Here is a 24175-nt window from a genome sequence, read left to right as displayed (position 1 = left end):
CATTTAAAAACTCTGTGTGTGTGTGGGGGGGGGAAGTCTTGGCTCAAACACCCCAGCTGAGTTCACAGAACTCGAGTGCAAAGTACGCCCTGTGTGCAGCAAGTCAAGTAAGCGGTTGGCTGAAGGAAACCTTCTCCTCTTCCTCTCCATGGATGCCAGTTGAACAGGCTCTGCATGAAGTGGGGGTCCTGGAGAAAGGCTAGTAATATCACGTAACTGAAGACTGTATCGTACACACAAGTGGACAGAAATAGAGCAGCACAAACAACCTTAAATCTGTCGGTTATGGTTATCCAAATGCATTGTTTGTTGTAAAATTCATATATAAATTCAGGACATATCCTAATCAATAACAGAGCACTGCAATAGATGCACAGAAAATGTAATATATTTATTTTATCTTTTCTGTACCCTGGTGCATTTTACAGCCCGGTTCACAGTGATTGGACCTGATCACCCTGTCACTGCCATCATGGGGGAGGACATTATTTTACCCTGTCACCTGTCTCCCAAGATGAGCGCTGAGAACATGGAAGTGAGATGGTTCCGATCTGAGTTCACTTCATTTGTGCACCTCTATCAGCATGGAAAGGATGAGTATGGGCAGCAGATGCCAGAATATCATGGAAGGACAGAGCTTTTGAAAGCTGGCATCGTGGATGGGAATGTTGCCTTGGGAATTGTCAATATCAGACTTTCTGATGAGGGACAGTACCGCTGTTTTGTTCAAGATGGTGTCTTTCATGAAGAAGCTGTATTGGAATTGAAGGTGGCAGGTCAGTAACATGTGTCTGTTGTCTCTTTTTAGATGGCTCTTAGACCCGGACCCAAAAAAGCACTTGGGCACCAAACGCCCCACTTCAGTCCAAAATTGAGGTGCCCCTGAGATCCTCAAAATAGTCATTAAATTAAATAGTCATTAGGCCAGAGAGAGAGAGAGAGAGAGAGACTCTGTAGTCCAGTGGTTAAGGTACCCACCTGGTAGGTGGGAGACCCAGGGGCCAGTCGTCCTGCTAATTAATCTTTGATTATTTATCCAATCTGGACAAATAAACAGCCATTGGAGGAGGGTGGCTGGACTGGGGTTTTCCCACCTCCCATGGGTGTACCCTAGCCACTGGACTACAGTCTATTTCTCTCTCTGGCTCAATGACTATTTAAATATTTATAAATAGTAGAAAAGTTATTGGGCCAGAGAGAGAGAGAGGCAAGATTTTTCTAGGTCATTATCCTTTAATTGAAAATATTTTAGTATGAACAGATAAACAGTTCATGTTGTTGGATTGAGATTCATGTACTCAGCTGGTGGGTCTAACAAATCTTTAAGGCAAAATACTCAGCAAGTAGCGATCAGTTATTCACAGGTGGGAAGCTTGTTGGGATGATCTCATCAGTCACCTCCAACAATGGACAATACAGCTTCAACCTCCCTTTATTAACCAAGCTTATTTATAACTTTTTGTTATATTATATGCATGTATTAGTCTGATAAATGGGGGGGGGGGGCGGTAGCTCCCTTTTATGGCCACCCAGCCAGCCAGTCGCTATAAAATCCCTCCCCCCAGTTCTGCTTATGCTGTTAAACGTTATCAGAACAAACTCTGAAAATCCACAGCAGGCTTCTGTCAGGCCTAAAGATGATTTTGCTCCCAAAACATGCCACTCTTTGCTGCAGGTATCAGTTGATCTGCAATTGGTCTCAGCTGGGACAGTAGTGAAAAGAGCACATTTCCTCACCTCAATTGCATTAAAAACAAAAAAATCTTTGTTTAGTGACTGTTAGCATTTGCATCAAGACACACTGCACCAGCTCTAATACCTGTGGTTATAAAAAGTGCTGTAGCTGAATCACAGCTTATGGACTTGAAAAACAATTAGAACACAAGAATGGCCATATTGGGTCAGACCAATGGTCCATCTAGCCCAGTATCCTGTCTTCTGACAGTGGCCAATGCCAGGTGCCCCAGAGGGAATGAACAGAACCAATAATCATCAAGTGATCTATCCCCTGTTGCCCATTCCTAGCTTCTGGCAAACAGAATTAATTCATGGAAGCCCTATGGTCTGTGTTAGATAGAACATCAGATCAGATGATCACAGTGGTCCCGTCTGGCCTTAACATCTATGACTCTCTGAAAGCAAAAGCTTTAAAGTGTAGAAGTCTGTAGTATATGGAGACCCAAACCAGATTAGAACTGAAAGAGGAGATCTCTTATTCTGCTACAGCTTCACATAGACAACCAAGAAGCCTCCATCTTGAAAAACTTCTTCACACCGCGGCCCCTGGAGCATGCTCAATACCATAGGTGCCGACTCTCTGGGTGCTCCAGGTCTTAAAACTTTTACAGATTTTATGCTCCTGGGGAAATAGACTGAGAATGGGAACAGTTAAGTAACAGTAGGAACATTAACAATGTTACTATGCAGGCAGGCTGCTAAATTTCTGCCTCAGAATGATATCAATTAACTATCTATAGCACCATTAACAATATGGGTTGTTTTTTTTTACATCAAGAACACTGTTTTATTTCAAGCATTGAAACAGTTTTTCAGGAATGCACAGTGCAAACTCTTATTCTTTCATACCTTATCCCTTCTCAAGCAAAAACTGACTGAATTTTGTTTCAGTCCGACTCCTGTTGTCTGCTATAAAATGAGCATCCAGGCAATTTAAGGGATAGCGCTGGCTAATTGCATTTCCAACCCTGGCAAAACAGCTGATTGGTTTGTTGCAATGAAGGAACATAGACAGGAAGGCTGCTACATTTCTGCCTCAGGGGACAGAGCCTGCCTCATGCCTAACAACCCAAAGCCTTATCCCTCCGCATTGGGCAAGCCACAGTAGCAAGCGAGAGGGACAGAGTCTCTTTCACTCATGCATGCCCAGCAATCACTCCCTGATTGTGATTAATGTCTCCCATGCAGGCACACACACCACCACCCCTCGTCCCACTGTGGTTATAATGACACATGACAACGTTAACCAGCTCATTAAAAGATTTGGCACTGGGCTTTTCCAGGCCACCAAACTATAGGTTTTTGCTTCACAAATGCTCAATGAAATGGCGTGTTTCTTTTTATCATCCTCTATGTCATTTGTGATGAAGTACTGTGAGAGTCTGTCTCTGAGTACTGAATCCAGACCTCCTGGTATACTCTTTCATTTTTTCCATATGCAACCATTTTTTCTTTACAATAAAAAAAAAAGGTTTTCACTTACTCACGCAGTGTGTAGAACTTGCTGCCTGTTTTCATTTTATCTTCATTGCCTATGTAGGATTCAGAATCATAGAAATGTAGGGCTGGAAGGGGTCTCAAGAAGTCATCAAGTCCAGCCCCCTTATGCTGACACAGGACCAAGTAAATCTAGACTGTCCCTGACGGGTTCGTCCAGCCTAGTCTTAAAAAACCCTCCACTGACAGAGATTCCACAATCTCCCTTGGAAGCCTGTTCCAGAGTTGAACTATCCTTACAGTTAGAAAGCTTTCCCTAATATCAAACCTCAATCTCCCTTGCTGCAGATTGCACCCATTACTCCTTGTCCTGCCTTCAGTGAACATGGAGACCCAAAAGAGATTAGAACTGAAAAGGGGATCTTTTATTCTGGTACATGTTCACCGTGATAACTAACCGAGCCTCAATCTTGAGAAACTTCTTCACATGCCCCACAACTCCCTGGAGCACCCTTAAGGCGTCTCACAGTAAATAGCTACCTCCCATTGGCCACCCGGAGGTAATAAGCATAATAAACATGCCTCCAACATTATAAAATCAGAAATCAAGGGGAAAATCTCCTGCATTCCTTGCCCCCTTCACATCACCGACAACACTGCTGATAACACGCTCCAACATTCTGTAAGGCTTCCACTTCCATCTCTGAGGCCCCAGTACTGCAGCACAGTTAAGCAAAGGTTTAACAAGTGCTGAAGTCCCGTTGAAGACATGTTTCCATGAATACCAGCCATAAAGGAAGTGTATTCAATCGTTTTATTGAAAATGTAAACTTTTATATGCTGGGCTGTATATTTATCTCATTTAACACGGATTCATTTTAGCTTCAGCTTCTGCACCTCACATCTCTGTTGAGGGTCACCAGGATGGAGGGATCCGAGTGGTGTGTCAGTCGGCCGGATGGTACCCAGAGCCTGAGGTGCTGTGGAGAAATCTCAAAGAGCAGCCTTTGTCTTCGTCAACTAAAACCAAATCTGAAGAGGAACATGGTCTCTTTGAAATAAAAAATTCTGTCATTATAACAGAAAATTCAAACAAGAATTTGTCCTGTGCTATAAGGAACACCCACCTGAACCAAGAAAAAGAATCAATAACATTTTATATATCAGGTCAGTTACCACCAAAAACACACACTGTACTATCCAAAAGGAAGAAATCAGATTGTTAAATAATACAAAAGTTAAAATAGTCCCTCACAAAAAGCTACATTAAGATAAAGTTTAGGTTGAGAGCAAACTTTAGGATAAAATGCATTCCAGGGATATTGTTGTTATCTCAAAAACAAGCATTTTAAACCCAGTAGATTCAGGGTTAAGGTTAAATTTAAAAGCAATCCAAACATGTTAATACATGGAAGTGCCCTGTAGTAACACTATATATGTAATTGTGATTCAAACATGATGGTTAGAGTTTGTCGTCCCATATTACATTAAATGGATATTTAAGGTCACATTAGATTTTCATTCTCATACAGTCACTGCAGGGCAGTGGTAAGGTATATTGGGGGCCCTACTGATTGGTTGGACTTTCTGCCTCCTAGTAGACTGGTGAATCAAGGTCCAGGCTTCTTGCCCCAGTGAATATGCAGAGGGAGATGTGATATGCTGTGATCTCTTCAACACGGAGGACATTTGTTGAATCTCTGCTCATGGCAGGTCAGAAGCAAGGCAGGGCCATGAAAATCTGCAGCCCCGGGAACAGTCATTTGAGTGTCACTCACTAAAAGGTCCACGTTTTAATATGAAGTTTGATTTCTCACCCTTTAGCAAACTTCACGGGGAAAGGGGTTTCCATAGCAACAAAACCCTGTGGGCCTGATCCAAAGCCGGTTAAAGACATCAATAGGATTTGGATCAGTTCCTATGCCCCCATTTAGCGGATCCGTTCCTATGCCAGGAATTCCTGTGCTGAAGTGAAGAGTATTTGGATATTTATCTGCTCTCCCTTAATTATTGATTTCCTCTCTTAAAGCCTCAGATTTTCTTTTACTATGAAATTCCCTGGTGTAACAAAAGTTTAAATTTTACTTACGTCTAAGTTTTCTGTTGGGAAATTTAATGATTAACTATAATTTCTCTTCCTACGTGTTTTAACTGTAGTATTAATTTCATAAAAAGAAGGAAGCACTTTTCCCTGAATTGGCTCCTGGGTTGGGTGATGGGGTCAGGAGCCCTGGTTATCCCACAACATTAAGAACGTGTGCAAAGGAAGCAGAATTAAAATATAAACAAACCCACTACTAATTACATATATAATTATTCACACACATAGCCGCGTGCGCACACACACTGATTTTTCTTTTTTTGAGTATCAGAACAATGTGTTATTCCCTAACCCCGTTCTCAGAAATCATGGAGCCATTTTGACTGAAACTTTTCAAAAAAAAGTTCAGCCTGAGGCAGACACCCAGCGCGGGAATTTTCTCCCCACATGGTAAAGTTTGGCAAAGTAATGAGCAAATGAAACGAAGGCGCTATAATGGGAAGTGTCGAGCAACTTTAATAACAAGTGAAGTGACTAGCTCCACCTAGAGAGAGCGAGAGAGAGGAGGGGATGAGGTGTAGGGCGGTTGTGCTTTTGATAGTATTTAATACATCATTTGGTACTACCAAAAGAGTGTGAGCAGAACCTCTTTTTAAAATTGGTTTCTGCCAGCTTTTAGATTGCAGGGAGGAAATTTTTCTACACGTATTTCACACAAATCCTGATGTGATGCATTTTCCTACAATAAAAGTGTACTGTTTGTTATTACTATTTCCAAACGAATGTGGGCTTTGTGTTTCAGATTCTTTTTTCCCAAGAGTATCTCCCTGGATGGTGGGTTGGAGTGTGACTTTGGTGATTTTGTTGGTGTTCGTCGGCCTTACTCTTTTTCTGTTCAAATTAAAAGGTAAAGCTATAAAGGGGAAAATACAGTGTAATCAGAATGAGGTTTTCTCCTTCGAAAAGACAGTTTAGACTTTTCTACGTGAGAAAGTTATACCAGCTTAAGGTGTGAATTTAAATTGATTTTGTAAAGCCAGAGCAAGCTCCTACGTGGACATGTCAGTTTAAGAAGAGCTTACTTCAGTTTAGTTTAAAACTGTTCCTATTCATCTTAAGATAAGCCTAAAACCAGGTTTGCACTAGTTTAACTAGATTTTCAGTGGGGCCTGAGGGAGTTAGGTTCTCAACTCCCATTGGAATTCAATATGCTTTGGCTCTTAACTCCCCTACGCTCCTATGAAAATCCCTGCCTTATGGGGTTTTTGATTGCCTGTGTGCTGTTTGTGACCATCTCTGTTCTAGGACAGGTCTATGTGTGTAAATAATCAAATTACACTTAGAAGATACCCAGCCTCTGTGTCACTGATTTCTCTTCCACTGGGAACCCAACCTGCAAGTCCCTGGAGAGCTGCAATGGCTTGGTAGACGGGCAACATTATTATTACTTGAGGACTCATAATGAAAAGATCTTTTTAAATCTGGAGTCACTGAAAAAGGCTCTAAATAATTGTATTTATGTTTTCTTTTTTTAGGGAAACATCTCAACACTATCAGTAAGTTCCATTTTTGCTCCTGGTAGAACCAATGTTATATTATGAAAGATTTTTGACTGACTGTGACCATGTCAACTTGAAAATCATAAGCAATACAACCAATACTGATTGCATAACTTGTTATGTCGGTAATGGGTAGGAAGCCACTACTGTACATGTATCTTGAGTAAGGCATTTTCTTTCTGTTTATTATTTAGGTAAACTTCAAACAGAGCTAGGTAAGGGCATTTTTTTGTTTTGCTTTTTTTCTCACACTGATACAACCTTTTCTATGATAATGAATTCTATTGATACTGCATTTGTCTGGCTTAATTCTCATCCCCATCTATGTGTTTGCTTCCAGAGTGGAGGAGATCCCTGGGTGATGCAGGTAATTAAAAATCATATTTAATCAATGGGGGATCATGCTCCCTTTCGCTGTGCAAATAAACAAGGAGAAAACTATAATATTTCCCAGGTGGAAGAAGGGAGGGTGCTGAGGTTCAAAGGAGGGAGAGGAATGGACCATCCTCGCATGTCCTCCTTACACATTGCTCCCATAACTCTGGAAACGTCCCTGCTCCGAGTGACTGAGCAGTTATTGTTTCTTAGGATCCTCGCCCTAGTGTCAGGTAGAGGAACAAGAGCGCTGACCAGACACACGAGTTCAAACCAAGGAGTCCCTGTGATCAGTGTTCAGCTTGTGCTTCTTTTCTCTTCTCTCCATCCACAGTGATCTCCCCTTTCTGCTCTCTCCGTCAGATCCCAACTTCCTGCTGTTTTTAACCATCTTATCCACGTTCTCCTCCATGCCTTCATTTATATCAAACCCTCTTTCTTCTCTCTCCACCACCAACTCTCCTCTCTTGTAGAAGCCCCTTGCCCATAAATACAAATCTTTATGTTAGAAATGAAATCTAGAGTGATAATTCTCTTGGTCTGGCCCTGATGACTAGCTACAGAATTTTAATTAGGGAATCTATTGAATCATGTCATTATTGACAGATCTCAGATATGTGGCAGGATGGAGCAGGTGTCTGGGTGGCATCAACAAGAAACATCCAAGCTCCAGGACTTTAAATACAAGAGAGGGAGGGCACGTCAGAGAAAAGATAGTTGTGACCATGTGAATGATGTGAGGGGAAATCAACTAGGGCTTCCCTGTGATTCCAGGATCTCTAATCCCCACTCTGAGGATAGATGGGTGCACGAGGGGAAAGATTATGAGTCTCAGGACTGGGTCAGTAAATCTTTATGCTCTGTCACTGACCTGTCTCTGACTGGGGAATGAAACTCAGGAGTGAATGCTGAGATCTCAGAGCTGCTTCCCATTCAGAGCCGGGTAAATCCTGGAGGAATATTTCCTGGTTCACTGTCCCGCTGGGACAGATTCTGTCACTGATATAATGAAACACTCCCCCAAGGTGGAGCTGTGTCCCTAACGCTCTGATTCTCTCTCCCCCTAGCGAATGTGACTCTGGATCCAGACACGGCTCATCCAGAACTTGTCCTGTCTGAGGATCGGAAAAGTGTGAGATGGGCAGACACACGGCAGGATCTGCCCGACAACAATCCTGAGAGATTTGACACTGAGCGCTCTGTGCTGGGCTGTGAGGGGTTCACCTCAGGGAGACATTACTGGGAGGTGGAGGTGGGAGTTGGGCTACTCTGGGCTGTGGGGGTGGCCAGAGAGTCTGTGAGGAGGAAGGGAGGGATCAGCCTTAGCCCTGAGGAGGGGATCTGGGCTGTGGATCAGAGGCAGGGCCAGTACCAGGCTCTCACCACCCCTATGACCCCCCTGCTCCTGAGCCAGGCCCCCAGCAGGATCCGGGTTTGTCTGGACTGTGAACGGGGGCAGGTGACATTTATCAATGCTGCTGATGAGGCCCCGATCTTCACTTTCCCACCGGGCTCTGTCCCTGGGGAGAGAATCCGCCCTTGGCTCTGGCTGGGGATGGAAAGCCAGCTCAAACTGTGTCCCTGAGGGACGGGGGGTATATCCCACTGGGGACCCTGAAATCAGCCTGTCTAGTCTCACACACCCCAGTCTCTATGATCTTGACGTCATCCAGTCCACCCAGTCCTATGGCCTCTTAACTCTGTGTCCCCTGGAACCTCCTCCCCCGTCCCTCCCTGCAGCACAGAGATTTATAAAACGTCACTGAAGGTGAGACTGTCACTCGTTCATTTCATATGTTACTTCCTTGACTTTGTTGCCATTTCAGTATCATTAAAAAAATGGTTCCCCAAACCTGTGGGTCTGTTTTCCATTGGGGTGGGTATTGAAGCTGTTTCTTGTTTCCTTTTTGCTCTGACGGGTGTTCACGGTAAATAAAGCATGAAAGACAATTCTGATTTGTCCCTTTATAGTTTTCCAGCTGCAATTGTTGGGGGCAGAGTCGTGGGATTTGCTTCCCTACTTGGTTGTGTCCCCCCAGCACCAGCAGGGAATACACCGGCATGTCCCTCTGATGAGAGCTGGGGGTTTGCTGTGATATGCTGCTATCCAGCCTGTGCTCTGTCCCTTGTGCTGTCTATAGCCATGTCAATCAGGAATTCCTCAGCTGGGCTCTGTGGAGAGGGGGCTGAATACATGGTGCTGACTCTCCTCTTTGTTTCCAGAGGTGTTGAATTTGTTCAGAGGTGGCTAAGGAGATATGAAATATGTTGTTCATATTTCTTCTGCCCATCAGCAATTGCTGTGGTATCCAGGGTGGTGTTCATGGGCCGGGACCTGCTCCGAGAGACAGTCTCCAGGGGTTTGTCTACACTAGGATGCAGGTTTCTCTCTCTCATTGTACAGTCCGTGTGTAGACAAGGCAAGTGGTTGTTTCACCTCAGGGTCACTGGTCAAGAAGAATTCTGTGGATTGGGGGATGTTTGGGAGGGTTATCAGTAACCTTGAGTAGCTAAACTGAGGTGAAAGCATCACTTGCCTCACCAACACTAGGACTGTATAATGACATTACTGCCTTATGTTTGCTATTGCTTTGAAAAAAATACCCTTTCTCCTAGGGTGGACATGAGCTATAAGATGGGATCTAAAGGGAGACACCCCACTCTCGGCCAGGGCTGTGACTTTGTTTTCTGTGAGCTTCTAATGTCATTTTTAAGTGCCTAGAACATCATAAGAACAACACTGCAACCCACAAAGCCTGACTTAGGTGCCTAGTCTCCCTATGCAATGAACGGAGACAGACAGGGGCCTTAAAATGCCGTCCACAAGAGCCGGCATGCTAGGTGGGGAGTCATCTAAACTAGCCAATGGGAGATGCTAACAACAGGGGTGTGTCCTAAGCTCTGCCCCTCTCTTGAAGATAAGTGCCTAAGTCTGCATTGCTGGGGGGCACCTACCTCTGCTTAGCAATCCACAAATGGGAACCCACCACCTGAGGCATTTCTTCTGGGAATGAGTTAGGCCCCTGCTGAGTTGCACACAACATGTGGGTGGAGGGAGGGGTGGGGGTTGTTTTGGTGCTGCTACCCACTTCATAACTTTAAGCCAGTAGTAGCACACTTGCCTGGGATGTGGGGGACCCAGGTTCAATGCCCCCTGCCTTTGCTACACGGGGAGAAAGGATTTGAACCGGGGTTGCTCATTTTCTAGGTGGGTGCTGAAGCCACTGAGCTATAGTACAGTCTGAGGGTGGGATTCTTCAGTCTCCCCTATTGCAGTTGGTTCACTGTGAGTAAATAATGGAGTGACTGGAAGACCTTTAACAGGAGAGGCTGAAGGATCCCAACATCAGACTACCTGGAGCTCAGTGGTTGTGACATTCTGTATCTCAGAGTAGCACCCTGGAAACCCCATATTCACCACTGTTGACTGACCCGCACATCACAACATAGACTGCAAATTTATTTTTATTTCTTGAGTAAGCAACTTTGATCTCTACACTTGCTACTTATAATCCCTTAAAAATGATCTTTCTGTAACAAATAAATCTGTTTTAGATTTGACCTAAAACTGTATTTATTGAAGTGCTTGGGAAATCTCAGGTCAGTTTACAAACGCTAGTGTGTGTCCTCTCCACATTGAGGGAGGGGGTGGACCTGGTGAAATGAACTGACACTGGCCAGGCTTCTGTGCAAGATGGTAAAGTTCTGGGGTGCAAGGCTGTGGAGCTGGGGGGAATTGGCTGGAGCAGATCTATTGTTGGTTCATGTAACTATCATGGAGAGATCAATTAGAAAGAAAAGGAGTCAAAGGGGGCTGGCAATTGCTAAATGATGTGATATTAGAGGCTCAGCATCAGGCTATTCTGATTCATAGGAAAGATAAGAAGAGCCACAGTAGACCAATGTGGCTGCAAAAGGAACTTTTTAGCTATCTAAAAACCAAAAGGGCTACACCCAGGAAACGGAAGGAGGGGCAACTCACCCAGGAAGTAGACACGGGAATAGCACGAGTGAGTAGAGACAAAAATCATGAAAGCCAAGGCAAGGAATGAGTTACAGTTGCTTAATTAATTCTATCATTTTTCACCTATTAATTTTCAAAGATGTAGTGCAGAGGTGGGTGTATGTGCCCTGCCTGCCAGAGAGAACCAGTCAAGACAATAAAGGGAGGGGGAGAGAGAGCAAGCAGCTGCACGTGTGTAGTTGCGATGTTTCTGACACATGTACATCGTAACCGAACAACCCAGTCTGACAATTTAATAGTTTATTTTGTTAAGATAAATATTTTGGATTTCTTGAAATTCCACAGTTAAAATACAAATGACGTTATTTAGAAAAGTTAAACTTCAATACAGATTTGAGGGAAGAATAAAAAAAAGTTAATAATTCCATTTCTAAAAAATATGTTTAGATGCTTGTTTTTGAAATACTGTTGAAATGTAAATTAAAATATTCTTGTATTTACACCTTGTTACAATAATATTTTCTGAATTAGAATAATCTTTTTTCTTTCATATTTTACATTGAGATTTCACAGGGTAGAAAATCCTGACAGGAGTGAATGACGCCATCCACCACCATCTGCTACCCCTGGGGCAGGGGACGGGAAAGGTGAGGGCTGGGGGTTGCCAGGTGTCTGGTTTTCGACTGGAACCTCCAGTTGAAAAGGGAAACTGGCAGCGTCCGGTCAGCACAAAAAGTCTAGTTGTTGCAGTAACTGGCCCCCACCACAGGGGGCGGGAAGATCAGCAGCTCTGGGAGGGGACAGTCTGTGCCGCGGGTGTCGCTGTCAGGGACCGAGATTCCCTCCGGCCTGAGCTGCGACTGGGCATATTATCAGGGGAGACGCGTTTTCATCCTCATCATAGACACCAGGATAGAAATAAGGGCGGAACGTCCCAGAGAAGGTGTCAGTGAAAGTGAAGAGATGGGACCTGTCAGTCACACTGTAAAATGAGACCTCGCCCGCCTCATAGTCCAGGAAAATCCCCACCCGGCTGGGCCTGACGCTCACGGGGAAGGGGGTCGAGGGGGAGGTGCAGGCCTCGTATTCCCTATACCTCAGCCGCACAGCCCAGTATCCATTCATAGGTGTGGGTGTGACCTGCCCCTTCCTGCTCACAGATTCCCTACAAACCCCCAGAGTCCATCTTGTCTTGTCTCCCACCTCCATCTCCCAGTAATGCCTCCCACCTGTGTACCCCATAGTGCCCAGGACACAGGGACAAGGATCAAATCTCTCCGAGTTGTTGGGCAGATCCTGGCGTGTGTCTCCGAGTTTCACATGTTTCCGATCCTCAGACAGGACGAGTCTGGGATGAGCCATGTCTGGATCCAGAGTCACGTCCACTGGGGAGAGAGTCACAGAGTCAGTTCTGGGGGCAGGGGCTGGTCACTGGGATCAAAGGGAAATTAACCTGCATCCCGTTAATCACTGGGGGCTGCAGTGAGGGGTTGTTGCCTGTGGGGAGTCAGGACCTGTCTGCCTGTGAGGGGCTGCAGAGGGTGAGGGGTGCATGGGCACCAGTGCAGAAGAAGGGGACAGAACCTAGGGGGCATAGGGAAGCAAGGGAAGGGGTGGGTACCAGAGAACAGAGTGATGTGAGGGAATAGGGGGGCTCTATTGGGGTAGAGGGAATCAAGGGGTGGGACAGCTGCCGGGGGTGGGGGGGGAATGAGGAATGCGGTAGTAGTCAGGACCATGGAGGTTAGGGAATGGGCAGGCACCAGGGGGATGGAGTGATGCAGGAGCCTGGGGGCACACGGGGCATGAGGAGATTGGCAGGTGCTAGGGTGGCAGAGGTGGGTGGAGGGCAGAAGCACATGCCAGGGAGACAAAGTTGGGGGGGGGGAAGAGGGACAGTGGCCCAGGTGAGCAGCAGGAGTTTGGGGTTAGGGGGACGGGACAGGATAGAGGCAGGTGTCAGTTGGGCACAGAGGTGAGGGAAGAGTAAGGGAGGGGCAGGTGCAAGTGGGATGAGGTAGGTGAAGGGGGGCAGGAGGGAAGTTGAAGGGGCAGGCCCCAGGGAATCTCTGTTGCTTTGGGGTAGTGTTGTTGCTAAGAGCAAGTTGGTGCCATCCCCACACACACTGGGAGGTGCAACCCTGCCCCACTGTGTGCATCTGGGACTCTCCATGCTAGGGCATGGACAGGGTGTCTGGGCTCGCTGGAAGGGGGCAGGGTAGTGGGGGGATAAGGGGTCTTTATTAATGAGGCTGGGGCAGTGGGGAGGGGAGGGGGCATTTCACCACTTGCTGCTCCCCTCTGGAAAGACGTAACACACCTGAGCGTTATAGAGGAACTGAAGTGCACTTTTGGTCATTTCAGGGTTCAAGAAGAACTTATGACAGAGCATGGACCACAATTCACGGACGTAGAATTTAATTTATCCAAACAAAATATGATCTTCCTCATATTACTAGAAGCCCATATTACTCACAAGCGAATGGAGAGGATGAGAGAGCTGTACAGACAGCCAAGAATATCCTTCAGCAGGAAGTTCCATTCTTTGCTCTACTGAGTTATAGATCAACACCAATAGCAGTTACTGGATATAGTGCAGCATGACTCCCGATGGAAAGATGAAGGGCCATAATCCATTTAATGTGGATGTAAAATCTTAACTATAGTTTCTGTTAAGAACTTTTCATATAGGCCCGGATGAGGGCTAGCTAACAAAGAACAATGTGTGGCTAAGAGAAAGCTGGGGTAAACAGACAACCTTGTGTGTTTCAAGTCAATGAGCGGAGTCAGGATAACTCCAGATGGTGAGCTGTAACTGGGTGTCCTTATCGCAAGTTATAGACACAAGAAGCGCTGAGAAAGGCCTCAAAGTTAACTCCCTGGTACAGATGCCAGAACAGAGCTCAGGGGGGAGGCCCAACATGATTGACATGGGTAATGTCACCCTCCACTTATAGATGTATGCCAATCCCAGCTCACAAAATCCAAGGGTAAACCTATAAAGAATTTTCATTGTTAAATACTAATTACTGCCTTTTTCATTTAAATCTTCAGGAATGTACTTGTTGGTCAACCGGGAGAATTGCTAACATAGTTCCTATTTTTAAGAAAGGGGAAAAAAGTGATCCACGTAACTATAGGCCTGCTGGTTTGACATCTGCAGTATGCAAGGTCTTGGGAAAAAATTTGAAGGAGAAAGTAGTTAAGGACATTGAGGTCAATGGCAACTGGGACAAAATACAACACGGTTTTACATAAGGTAGATCATGCCAAACCAACCCCCTGATCTCCTTCTTTGAGAAGGTAAAAGATTTTTTAGACAAAGGAAATGCAGTGGATCTAATTTACCTCGATTTCAGTAAGGCATTTGATACGGTTCCACATGGGGAATTAGCAGCTAAATTGGAAAAGATGGGGCTCAATATGAAAATTGAAAGGTGGATAAGGAACTGGTTAAAGGGGAGACTACAACGGGTCATACTGAAAGGTGAACTGTCAGGCTGGAAGGAGGTTACTAGTGCAGTTCCTCAGGGATCGGTTTTGGGACCAATCTTGTTTAATCTTTTTATTACTGACCTTGGCACAAAAAGTGGGAATGTGCTAATAAAGTTTGTGGATGACGCAAAGCTGGGAGGTATTGCTAATACAGAGAAGGACCGGGATATCATACAGGAAGATCTGGATGACCTCATAAACTGGAGTAATAGTAATAGGATGAAATTTAATAGTGAAAAGTGCAAGGTCATGCATTTAGGGATTAATAACAAGAATTTTGGTTATAAATTGGGGACACATCAGTTGGAAGTAACAGAGGAGGAGAAGGACCTCGGAGTATTGGTTGATCACAGGATGACTATGAGCTGCCAATGTGATATGGCCGTTAAAAAAGCTAATGCGGTCTTGGGATGCATCAGGCGAGGTATTTCCAATAAAGATAAGGAGGTGTTAGTACCATTATACAAGGCACTGGTGAGACCTCATCTGGAATATTGCGTGCAGTTCTGGTCTCCCATGTTTAAGAAGGATGAATTCAAACTAGAACAGGTAAAGAGAAGGGCTACTAGGATGATCCGAGGAATAGAAAACCTGTCTTACGAAAGGAGACTCAAAGAGCTTGGCTTGTTTAGCCTAACCAAAAGAAGGCTGAGGGGAGATATGATTGCTCTTTATAAATATATCAGAGGGATAAATATCAGGGAGGGAGAGGAATTATTTACACTCAGTACTAATGTGGACACAAGAAAAAATGGATATAAACTGGCCATCAGGAAGTTTAGACTTGAAATTAAACGAAGGTTTCTAACCATTAGAGGAGTGAAGTTCTGGAACAGCCTTCCAAGGGGAGTAGTGGGGGCAAAAGACATATCTGGCTTCAAGATAAGTTTATGGAGGGGATGGTATGATGGGATAGCCTAATTTTGGCAGTTAATTGATCTTTGATTATTAGCGGTAAATATGCCCAATGGTCTGTGATGGGATGTTAGATGGGGTGGTATCTGAGTTACTACAGAGAATTCTTCCCTGGGTGCTGGCTGGTGAGTCTTGCCCACATGCTCAGGGTTTAGCTGATCACCATATTTGGGGTCGGGAAGGAATTTTCCTCCAGGGCAGTTTGGCAAAGGCACCTTGAGGTCTTTAAACCACGATTTGAGGACTTCAATAACTCAGACATAGGTTAGGGGTTTGTTACAGGAGTGGGTGGGTGAGATTCTGTGGCCTGCATTGTGCAGGAGGTCAGACTAGATGATCATAATGGTCCCTTCTAACCTTAAAGTCTATGAGTCGCTACCTAATTCCCCAGGACCCCAAAATTAGGATTTAACCTATATACTTTAATAGAAATAGTTGAAGGGTAATTACATGTGTGTTAGCAATATGTTAATTTGAACCATGGGCGGAGCCATTATGTAATCTTTTAGACCATTGGCTAATTGTGCTTATCTTGTCTTGCTGCTAGAACCTATCCAGGAGCTTGGGAAATCCCCATCCCCATCGCTTCTCTCCACCCAATGAGCACCCTATATAATCTATTGTAATTAGTTGTTCTGTAGTGTCTATGAATCTGATAAGCAAGTGACACTCCGCTGTGTGTAATTAACTCCTGTGCTTGACTCTACACCATGTCCATTTCTGATCCTTCAGAAGACAACTCAGAACTACCCTCTGTGATCGGGCAAGGCCAGATGGCTACAGAAAAGTAGTGAGGTACAGGTATGTTAGCCCCAGGCTAAACAAATCCCTCATACCATGGTAACCAAATGGCAGTTGTTCCAGGTTAATCAAGACACCTGGGCCAATTAAGATCCTTCTAGAAGGCAGTGGAGATAGCTAGATTGATTGGGACACCTGAAGCCAATCAAGGGCTGGCTGGAACTAGTTAAAAGCCTCCCAGTTAGTCAGTGAGGCGTGGGTGTTGGGAGCTGTGCAGTTGGAGGAATGAAGCAGTACAAAGCCATTATCAGGTGCAAGGAAGGCAGCCCTGAGGTAATGGTGAAGGAGATATTGAGTGGGGACTGCTGTGGGGGAGTGGCCCAGGGAATTGTACACATCCTATTTCCAAAAAGTCAGCTACCATAGCTGCTAATTTTAGGGTCCCTGGAGTTCCCCCCTCCCCTCCCTGACTAATCACTGAGACTGGGAGACAAGAGACTGTGCAAGAGAGGGTTGTTTTTCCTCACCTCCCTTGTTGGATTATTATGAAAATGGCTCAGTAAGCTGTGACCCTTGCCTCTAGAGAGAGAAGGGCTACGTAGAGGGTCACAGTGAGCCTCTGAGGCTAGCAAAATCTGCCAGGAAACGCAGGACCCACGGAGTCAAGGACAGAGCTTTGTCACACCTCCCAACTTTAGAAAATAATCTATCTCCAAAGTTGCCAGACACCTAGAGAGTAGCCAAATGGAATAAAAAAGCAAAAAGAGCTTATGAACACTTTTACAACAGACATCACTCAGAACACTACCAGGCCTGGAACTTGGTGACCATGTTTGTGTCAAACTGGAGGGAGAAAAAGAATGGAATACTCCAGCTATTGTAAAAAAAAAAAAAAAAAAAAAAGAATTAAAAACCCAGGCTGTATGTGATCAAAACCAAGACAGGAGAGTTCAACAGAAACTGTCAACATCTACAGTTTGTTCCTCAGAAAGAACAATCAACTGAGCAAACTCTACAGATGGTGGATGCAGAACAAGATGATTCCATAGTCAGTCACTGGAAATAATGGACAGCCAGATGACCAAGCTGTTACCTATTCGGGTCGTGTAATTAGAAGACTAGCACCATTCAGAGACACCTAACAGACTGATCCACACTGAACTTCAAAAACAGAGCGATGATGAATATATTATATATGGTAGGAATGTAGAATTTAAAGGGGGAGATGTAATGCAATGCTAAACTGTATTATGCTGTTCAACCACTAGGTAGTGCTGGGTGTAAAATACCATATTTAAGAGGACATCAGCCATACTTGGCAGAAGATTAAAGGATTTTGTGATGAACACACCAGATGTGTTCATCTGGATGAGAGGGAAGCTCTGTAGCCAGCCCATATCTGATACACGACCAATGATGAAAGCCCAGTGCTATTGACTACCTCTGCTATGGCCAAAGAGTTGTTCTGAACTATGACATGCTGAAGACTATGGGGGATTTTACCCATGACATGAGCTACATAGAAACTTCAGGAATCAAACTCCTGGTCTCTTCATACTTCAATGACGAGAATAAAACTATGGCCAGTGGCCTTGCAGATTTCCTTGTGGCAGCAGGGCAGGAAGTACCCCCCACCTCACCCCAGCTGCAGAACATAACCAAGTGTCAGCCATGGTCAAGCCTACCTTTGAATACAGGTTGGCTCTGGGGGTGGGAGGAAATGTATCAAGAGGGCTGGCCCTTTTAGGGGAATCAGGGACCAGCCTACCTGTTGCAGGCTCCTGTAAGGGAGAATGAGACAACCCAGACCAAACTGGAAGTAATTAAATCCCTAGGTGAGTAGTTGGCAGCGAAACGGTTAATGAGCCAGATAAAGGGTTACCAGGGCTCAGCTGAAGGGATCCTAGGGACAGGAAGCTGGTGAGGAGAGGAGCTCCCAGAGCCAGGATCCTGAAAGGGGTGCTCCTAGAGCAGTGGTCCCCAAACTATGGGTTGTGCCCCCCTCAAAGGTGTGGAGGAACATTTGGGGGGCATGACAGGGCCTGGACCAGCCCCCATGGGTGGCGGGAAGGAAACGCCACCCAGCCCTGCTCCACCCCCAGCTCCACTCCAGACCCACCCTAAGCCCCAGCTGCATCTCCGGCCCCGGCCTCAGCCACTAACTCCCGGCCCTGCTCCAGGCTGTGACCTCAGCTGCAGCTCCAGCCCCAACCGTGGTTCCACCCCCAGCCGAAGCTCACAGCTCCCGGCCCCGACTGCGGGTCCACTCCCAGCCATGGCCCCCATTGCAGCCCCGTTCCTGGTCCTTCTCCCAACTGCAGCTCCCAGGGTTGGGGTGCAAACCAAGTAAGGGAGGGCATGACCTCCCCTGAGGGGGAGGAGCTGCCAACTGGGACAACAGGCCGGGCTGGGAGCTCTGGCAGCGAGCGCGGTGCCAGCACCAACAGCACTGCTGGAGACCCTGGGCCTGGCCAGCCTAGAGCAGCCAGCGAGTGACTCAGGGCCTGTGACCCTGCCCAGGAAGGGGCTTACAGGGAGCTGGCAGGAGGCTCCACAGGGGCTTCTGATCCCCTAGAATGAGGCACTGAGGTGACAGGCTCAGGGGCCAGGGGTGTGGAATGGCCCAGAGCCCAGCCGTGTTCAGGGTCCAGTGGGGACAGACTGAGCAGGGCTGGGAGCAGTGAACGGGGAGGGGAGCAGGGATGTGCTGGCTCCAGCCAGTCACAGAGAGGAAGCTGCTTCCCCCCCAGCCTGGGGCTCCTGCTCCCCTGAGATCCTGGCCCTGCAGCCGGCACCGACTGCGCAGCCTCCATCGGCCGGGACAGACACACCCAGGGGTAGGTGGGAAGAGAGGAGCGGCGGGGGTAGGATGAAAGGGCCAGTTCAGTAACCACGGACCAAGCTCACTGAACCTTCCCAGTCCCCCTCTCCTCTGCCTTAGTTTCTTCTCTGTCCCCCCTCGCTGTCAGGTTTCTGCCTTTGCCCCCGGTCTCCGTGCTGGGGTTGGGGGGAGGGGTATGGATGGGGGCAGCTCACGCTCAGCCATTGTGACAGGGTCACACTCTTGTGAGTGAGTCTCACTCACTGAGCAGCAAACCACTGACGCAACCTCACACTGGGCTGTGCTCAGAGCAGACGAGGGGCCTGTAGGATTCAGCTTGTTACTCAGTAACACACAGCCCAGGTCAGACCGCAGCAGCCAGACTGGCCCCTCCTCCAGCTCAGAAAGCTCGGCCAGCCTTGGCTAATGGGGGCAGGGACAGTGCTGAGCGGTGGCCACACCATGCAGCCCTCACATGTCCCAGGAGAGAGGCACAGACACGTCATCCGTTACCAGTCTGTGCAGCACCCAGCACAATGGGCCCAGTCCAGGCCTCACGGCACCTGGCTCAGTGACACGCATTAACTCAGCCATGGAGGGGTCAGGATATCAGAGTGATGGGGCCTGGTCAGACACCTGGGCAAGTACCAGCAGGTGGCTGTAAGTAGCAGGCAAACTGCCCAGCACTAAGCGCATCAGCCTCCAGCTACCACACAGCTCCAAGCCTGTCAACTGGGTGCATGCGTTTCCTGGGGTCCCAGGCTCTGTCCAGATCCCCAGGCACAATACAGCTGAATGTCCCAGTTGACTCCACTCACCTCCGAATCTCTGCAGCGCTTCCCTCATGTCAAGGGAAATTTTATACGTGTTTTTCAGGGCAGTAGAAACAGCTTCTGGTTCCTGGAGTTTCACATTCTCACTCCTATGAAGAAAACGTCCCATCATCACTCAGCTGCTCTGTACACACGTCATCCCAGAACCATCACCACGAATATAAGAGCAATGAAAGTGGGAAACACACCTGCTCAATGTGCTTGTCACATCCTGAAAGGAAAAAGAGAATCAATGTTCTGTATTAACACAATGTGCATAAAACTGAGTGAGTCTCACTCTGGGCATCAAACTTCCATCTAGAAAATAGATCAACCCTCCCAGGCTTCACTGTTTTGTGGTAAAATCTCATACACCGTTTTGCATTAACACTAGTTTCATGTATGTAGGTGAGACAGGAATTTAGCTGAAGGATTCTCCCTTCCCGGGACCCAGCCCATCAGTATCTGTGTTTATCAACTGTGTTGGGTCCAATGTTCTGGAGTCATTGTAGGGATGGGTTTATCTCAGTATCATTTTTGTCTCATCCATTTAATCTCCCATGGCCTCACTGGGTCTCCAGGAGGAGAATTCCCCTCTGACATGAACTGCGATATTTTGGAACTGATGGAGCCCTTAGCCGGATGTTCTGTTCCTCAGTAAACCACAGACACATTTACTCTCATTGTTTGGATCCAGACCCAGGGATCTGAGTTATAATTCTGGATGGGTGGAGAATTTTGATGCCATCTCACCTTTAGCAGCTCGACAACTGGTTGCTGACACTTCTCCTCGATCTCTGTGATCAGCTGCTGCAGAGAGGAGCTTTGCTGAGAGAGTTTGGTGACATTTCCCCTTAGTCTCTGCAGAGTCTCCCTCTCCTCCTCCTCCAGTCTCTGGAGAAGCAGCTGCTCCTCCTCTCTCAGCAGTGTGTGCAGTTTGTTAAATTCACCTGCAATCATCTCTCTCCTATTCTTCACGTTCCCCTTGAGAAAGAAAAATAGGAAAGGCACAGAGAAAATGTGAGCCAGATGTTGAGTTAAACAGACTGGGCCTCTGACCTGGAATCAGGGGATATTAGATCAGTATCAGGTTTTTAAGGATATTTACTTCTTTGGGAAACGTACCATAAAGGGTTTGTTTTAGTTCAGAGTTAATATGGCCAGTTCCACAGTGGGGTTGTCTAGGGTGCTTTGTAAAGACGCCGTATGTTATTGCAGGTGACATGGGATGGACACAGTGTAGTGGGGAGAAATCAAGGGAACAGGAGAGATTTACAGGGGGCTGCACAGGGCGTACGTGGGGGGATTTGGGTGCCCAGTGCTTTGCCCTCAGACACCACGGGGAGCCGTCACAGTGAGATGTGGGTGATGCTCCTTCTTTGACAACCTGCTCCCAGGGCTGCAAAGTTCAGGACCTAGAGCTCCACACCCGCAACTGGGTTTGATGCTCAGAAGAGCTCAGCTCCCAGCATGCCCCCAGCCCAGCCAGCTGAGTGACTCTGAACCTCACCCATGGGGCAAATCCTCCTCCCAGCTCCAGTGTCTGGCCCAGGCACTGGGCAGAGTCACTGCAGGGATTGTGGGTGCAGAGCGAGAAGGAACAATCGGTTTCCTCCAGCAGAGACACTGCAGAGCTTTGTCATGGAGGTCACTGAAAACCGATGGCTGTAGCAGCTGACACACACTCCCCATGTGGAGGAGGGAAACAGGACCCATGGAATAGTGAAAACACTGCACCCAATATGAAGAATTTGCCCCTATCAGAGACCTCAGGGGTGGGTCTGCACCACTGTACAAGGGCCAGGACCTGCCCCTCCTCCCCCTACAGGAGCTGCTGCGCTGAGATCCCCACCAGAGACACAGCCTGGTGCTGCTAGCACCCTGGATGGCAGGTACCATAGGCCAGGGGAGGCTGAGCCTCCCCAGACAGGCTGCAGCGCCCCTCCCTTTGGAGGCAGGCTGCAGACCTGCCGCCTTCGGAGTGCTGCCTGTGCGCCGCCCGGAGGCCTCGTTCCCGCTCTTCCCCCAAAGCCCGCAGCACCCGCTGCTTGCCGCCCATCAGCTGTGTGGGGGGCCCCGCCACTTGCTCCTCTCTGCACCCCCGTCATTCGCCCTTAAGGCAGGAGGGGGCACAAAGGAGCAAGCGGCAGGCGAGGGGGCCTTGGCGGGGGGGAGAGGAGCGAGCTGCAACAGTGAATGGTGAATGGGGAGACTCTGGGGAGGGGGCTGAGCGGGAGCGGGGTATGGGGCAGAGCAGGAGCGGAGCATGGGTGGGGCCTCTGGGAGAGGAGTCCAAATGGGGGTGGAGCAGTGGGCAGGGCGATGATCCGGGCGCTGGGGAGGTTCCGCCACTCACGCCCGGCCTCCCCCAATGCGGGAGGGATGCGCTGCCCATGGCCGGCGTCAAGCCTGTGCAACGGAGCAAACAACCAGAGCAGGTTCATAACCTCATCCTGGAGCTTTAAAGCCCTGTCATTCCTGGGAACGCTGCAGGGGGAAGGGCTCAGGGAGGAATAAACCCGGACACCCACCTGCCACTCGGTGGTTTTCTTCTTCTCTTTAGACGTCAGAGCCAGGGCCTCTTCCAGCTCCTTCCTCAGAGGGCCCAGAGCTCCCTGGAGTTTCACCTGCAGGGGCATCGTGTGCGATAAACAACCATTAGTCTGCCTGTGCGATGGGTGGACAGTACTGTCCATATTGGCATTTCATACACCAGCAGTAAATACCCTGGAAGCGAGCACCAGACTCGGCTCTGCCGGCCCCAAGGCCTCATGGGAGCAGAGACGCCAGTCTCAGAGCAGGGGCTCTGCTTCCTGCGGACACTCAGGACTTCTCAGAGCCTGTGTTTGAGCTAAAGCTTCACATCACTGAGCACAGGCCAGAGGGGAAACAGCTGGGAAGGTTCTGAACGATCCCTCCTGCCAATGAGAGTGAAGAGGTTGGGACAGCACCTCGCTGCCCTGTGCCCAGACCCAGGCCAGGAACAAGACCCCACTGTGCTCTCGTCTGTCCAGGCTCCCATGTGGCCTCCCTCAGGCAGCAGTGAGCACCTGAGCCAGCGCAGTCCCATTAACTGTACACATGAGCATAGCTAGGAGGGGAGCAGGGGGCGCGGCCGCTCCCCGCTGAGCACATTTTCTAAAAGCGGCCGGAGGCAGGTTTTGCATGGCCCTCCCCCATCCCCAGCCCCGCTTGCTCGTTTCAGGCGGCGTCGGCTGGTTGCCTGGCTCCCCCCCGCCCGCAGCTGCCCAGCTCGCTAAGCCGAGCCTCGCTTGGTGCACGCTGCCCAGGCAGGGGTGGGCTCTGCCGGGAGGGGAAGGGACAGCAGCACAGCCCCCCAGCGTGGCGGGGGAAGGGGGAAGCTGAGGAGCAGCAGCCCCGAGCCCTTTAAATCCTCCCCCCCGCCCCCACAGCACTGGCAGCTGGGCTGGGGCCGGGATTTAAAGAGCCGTGAGCTCCCGCTGCTGCGGGGAGCCCTGAGCCCTTTACATCCCGGCCGGCCGGCCCCAGTCCTGTTTTAAATCATTTTTTTTAATAGTGTTTTAAATAATTTTTTTCAGTCCAGAGGAAATTCGTCACTTATCTTTTTTAACTTTATAAAGTGCTGTGCACAGCTATAGCAGTATAAAAACATAAAACAAAGAAAACAATTATTTTCAGGTGTGATTAATAATTCAAAGGCTTAGAGTCAATGCAGGTCACCAGATATATACAGGCGAATGTATTTGATTGCTCACAACCAACTATGGGTATTTTTGTGATCTAGCGGAGACCCCAACAGGTATCAAATACTTAGTTACATTTGTAGCTTGGTATATATTTTCCCGTTCTCTCTCTCTCTCACTCTCTCTCTCTTTCAGGGATGCTATTTTAATTTTGTTGTCTTCTTTTTCTATTGCCAGCTATCGTTACCACACAAGAGACCAGTACAACTAGTAAGTCTTTTCTCACTCTTGCCTTACTCTTGGACAAGGGGGATCCAGTGGACATGGTGTACTTAGATTTCCAGAAAGCCTTTGACAAGGTCGCTCACCAAAGGCTCTTACGTAAATTAAGTTGTCATGGGATAAAAGGGAAGGTCCTTTCATGGACTGAGAACTGGTTAAAAGACAGGGAACAAAGGGTAGGAATTAATGGTAAATTCTCAGAATGGAGAGGGGTAACTAGTGGTGTTTCCCAAGGGTCAGTCCTAGGACCGATCCTATTCAACTTATTCATAAATGATCTGGAGAAAGGGGTAAAAAGTAAGGTGGCAAAGTTTGCAGATGATACTAAACT

At 47.7% G+C, this 24175-nt stretch overlaps 2 protein-coding genes across 2 annotated transcripts; one reads left to right on the top strand and one right to left on the bottom strand.

The window, feature by feature from the left end:
- The first annotated feature begins 457 nt into the window (after positions 1-457).
- Positions 458-8734, top strand: LOC113408991 (butyrophilin subfamily 1 member A1-like). The gene is made up of 7 exons (XM_026662504.1): positions 458-776; positions 4057-4341; positions 6018-6122; positions 6751-6771; positions 6969-6989; positions 7115-7141; positions 8217-8734. Exons 1-7 carry the CDS (start codon positions 473-475, stop codon positions 8732-8734), a joined length of 1281 nt encoding a protein of 426 aa, XP_026518289.1. The 5' UTR covers positions 458-472.
- A 3204-nt stretch (positions 8735-11938) lies between these two features.
- On the bottom strand, positions 11939-22536 carry LOC113408990 (E3 ubiquitin-protein ligase TRIM39-like). The gene is made up of 5 exons (XM_026662503.1): positions 22429-22536; positions 20651-20881; positions 20107-20129; positions 19904-20007; positions 11939-12498 (listed from the first exon to the last, which is right to left on the bottom strand). The coding sequence occupies exons 1-5, from the start codon at positions 22534-22536 to the stop codon at positions 11939-11941; spliced, it is 1026 nt and encodes a 341-aa protein (XP_026518288.1).
- Positions 22537-24175: the final 1639 nt, after the last annotated feature.

The sequence above is a fragment of the Terrapene carolina genome, unplaced genomic scaffold (genome assembly GCF_002925995.2).
Source record: "Terrapene carolina triunguis isolate 2854851 unplaced genomic scaffold, T_m_triunguis-2.0 Scaffold28025, whole genome shotgun sequence".
In the NCBI taxonomy this organism is placed as follows: Eukaryota; Metazoa; Chordata; order Testudines; family Emydidae; genus Terrapene; species Terrapene triunguis.
This window is presented reverse-complemented; position numbering and strand designations above follow the sequence as displayed.

Excerpts from the sequence above, each read along its gene's own strand:
- LOC113408990 (XM_026662503.1), bottom strand. The coding sequence starts at position 22,536 with ATGCCCCTGCAGGTGAAACTCCAGGGAGCTCTGGGCCCTCTGAGGAAG. Across the intron at positions 20,130-20,650 it reads CAGTTGTCGAGCTGCTAAAG|GATGTGACAAGCACATTGAG; the intron begins GTGAGATGGCAT and ends TTTTCCTTTCAG. Across the intron at positions 20,008-20,106 it reads GTGACAAGCACATTGAGCAG|GAGTGAGAATGTGAAACTCC; the intron begins GTGTGTTTCCCA and ends TTTTCTTCATAG.
- LOC113408991 (XM_026662504.1), top strand. The coding sequence starts at position 473 with ATGGGGGAGGACATTATTTTACCCTGTCACCTGTCTCCCAAGATGAGC. Across the intron at positions 777-4,056 it reads ATTGGAATTGAAGGTGGCAG|CTTCAGCTTCTGCACCTCAC; the intron begins GTCAGTAACATG and ends GATTCATTTTAG. Across the intron at positions 4,342-6,017 it reads AATAACATTTTATATATCAG|ATTCTTTTTTCCCAAGAGTA; the intron begins GTCAGTTACCAC and ends TTTGTGTTTCAG.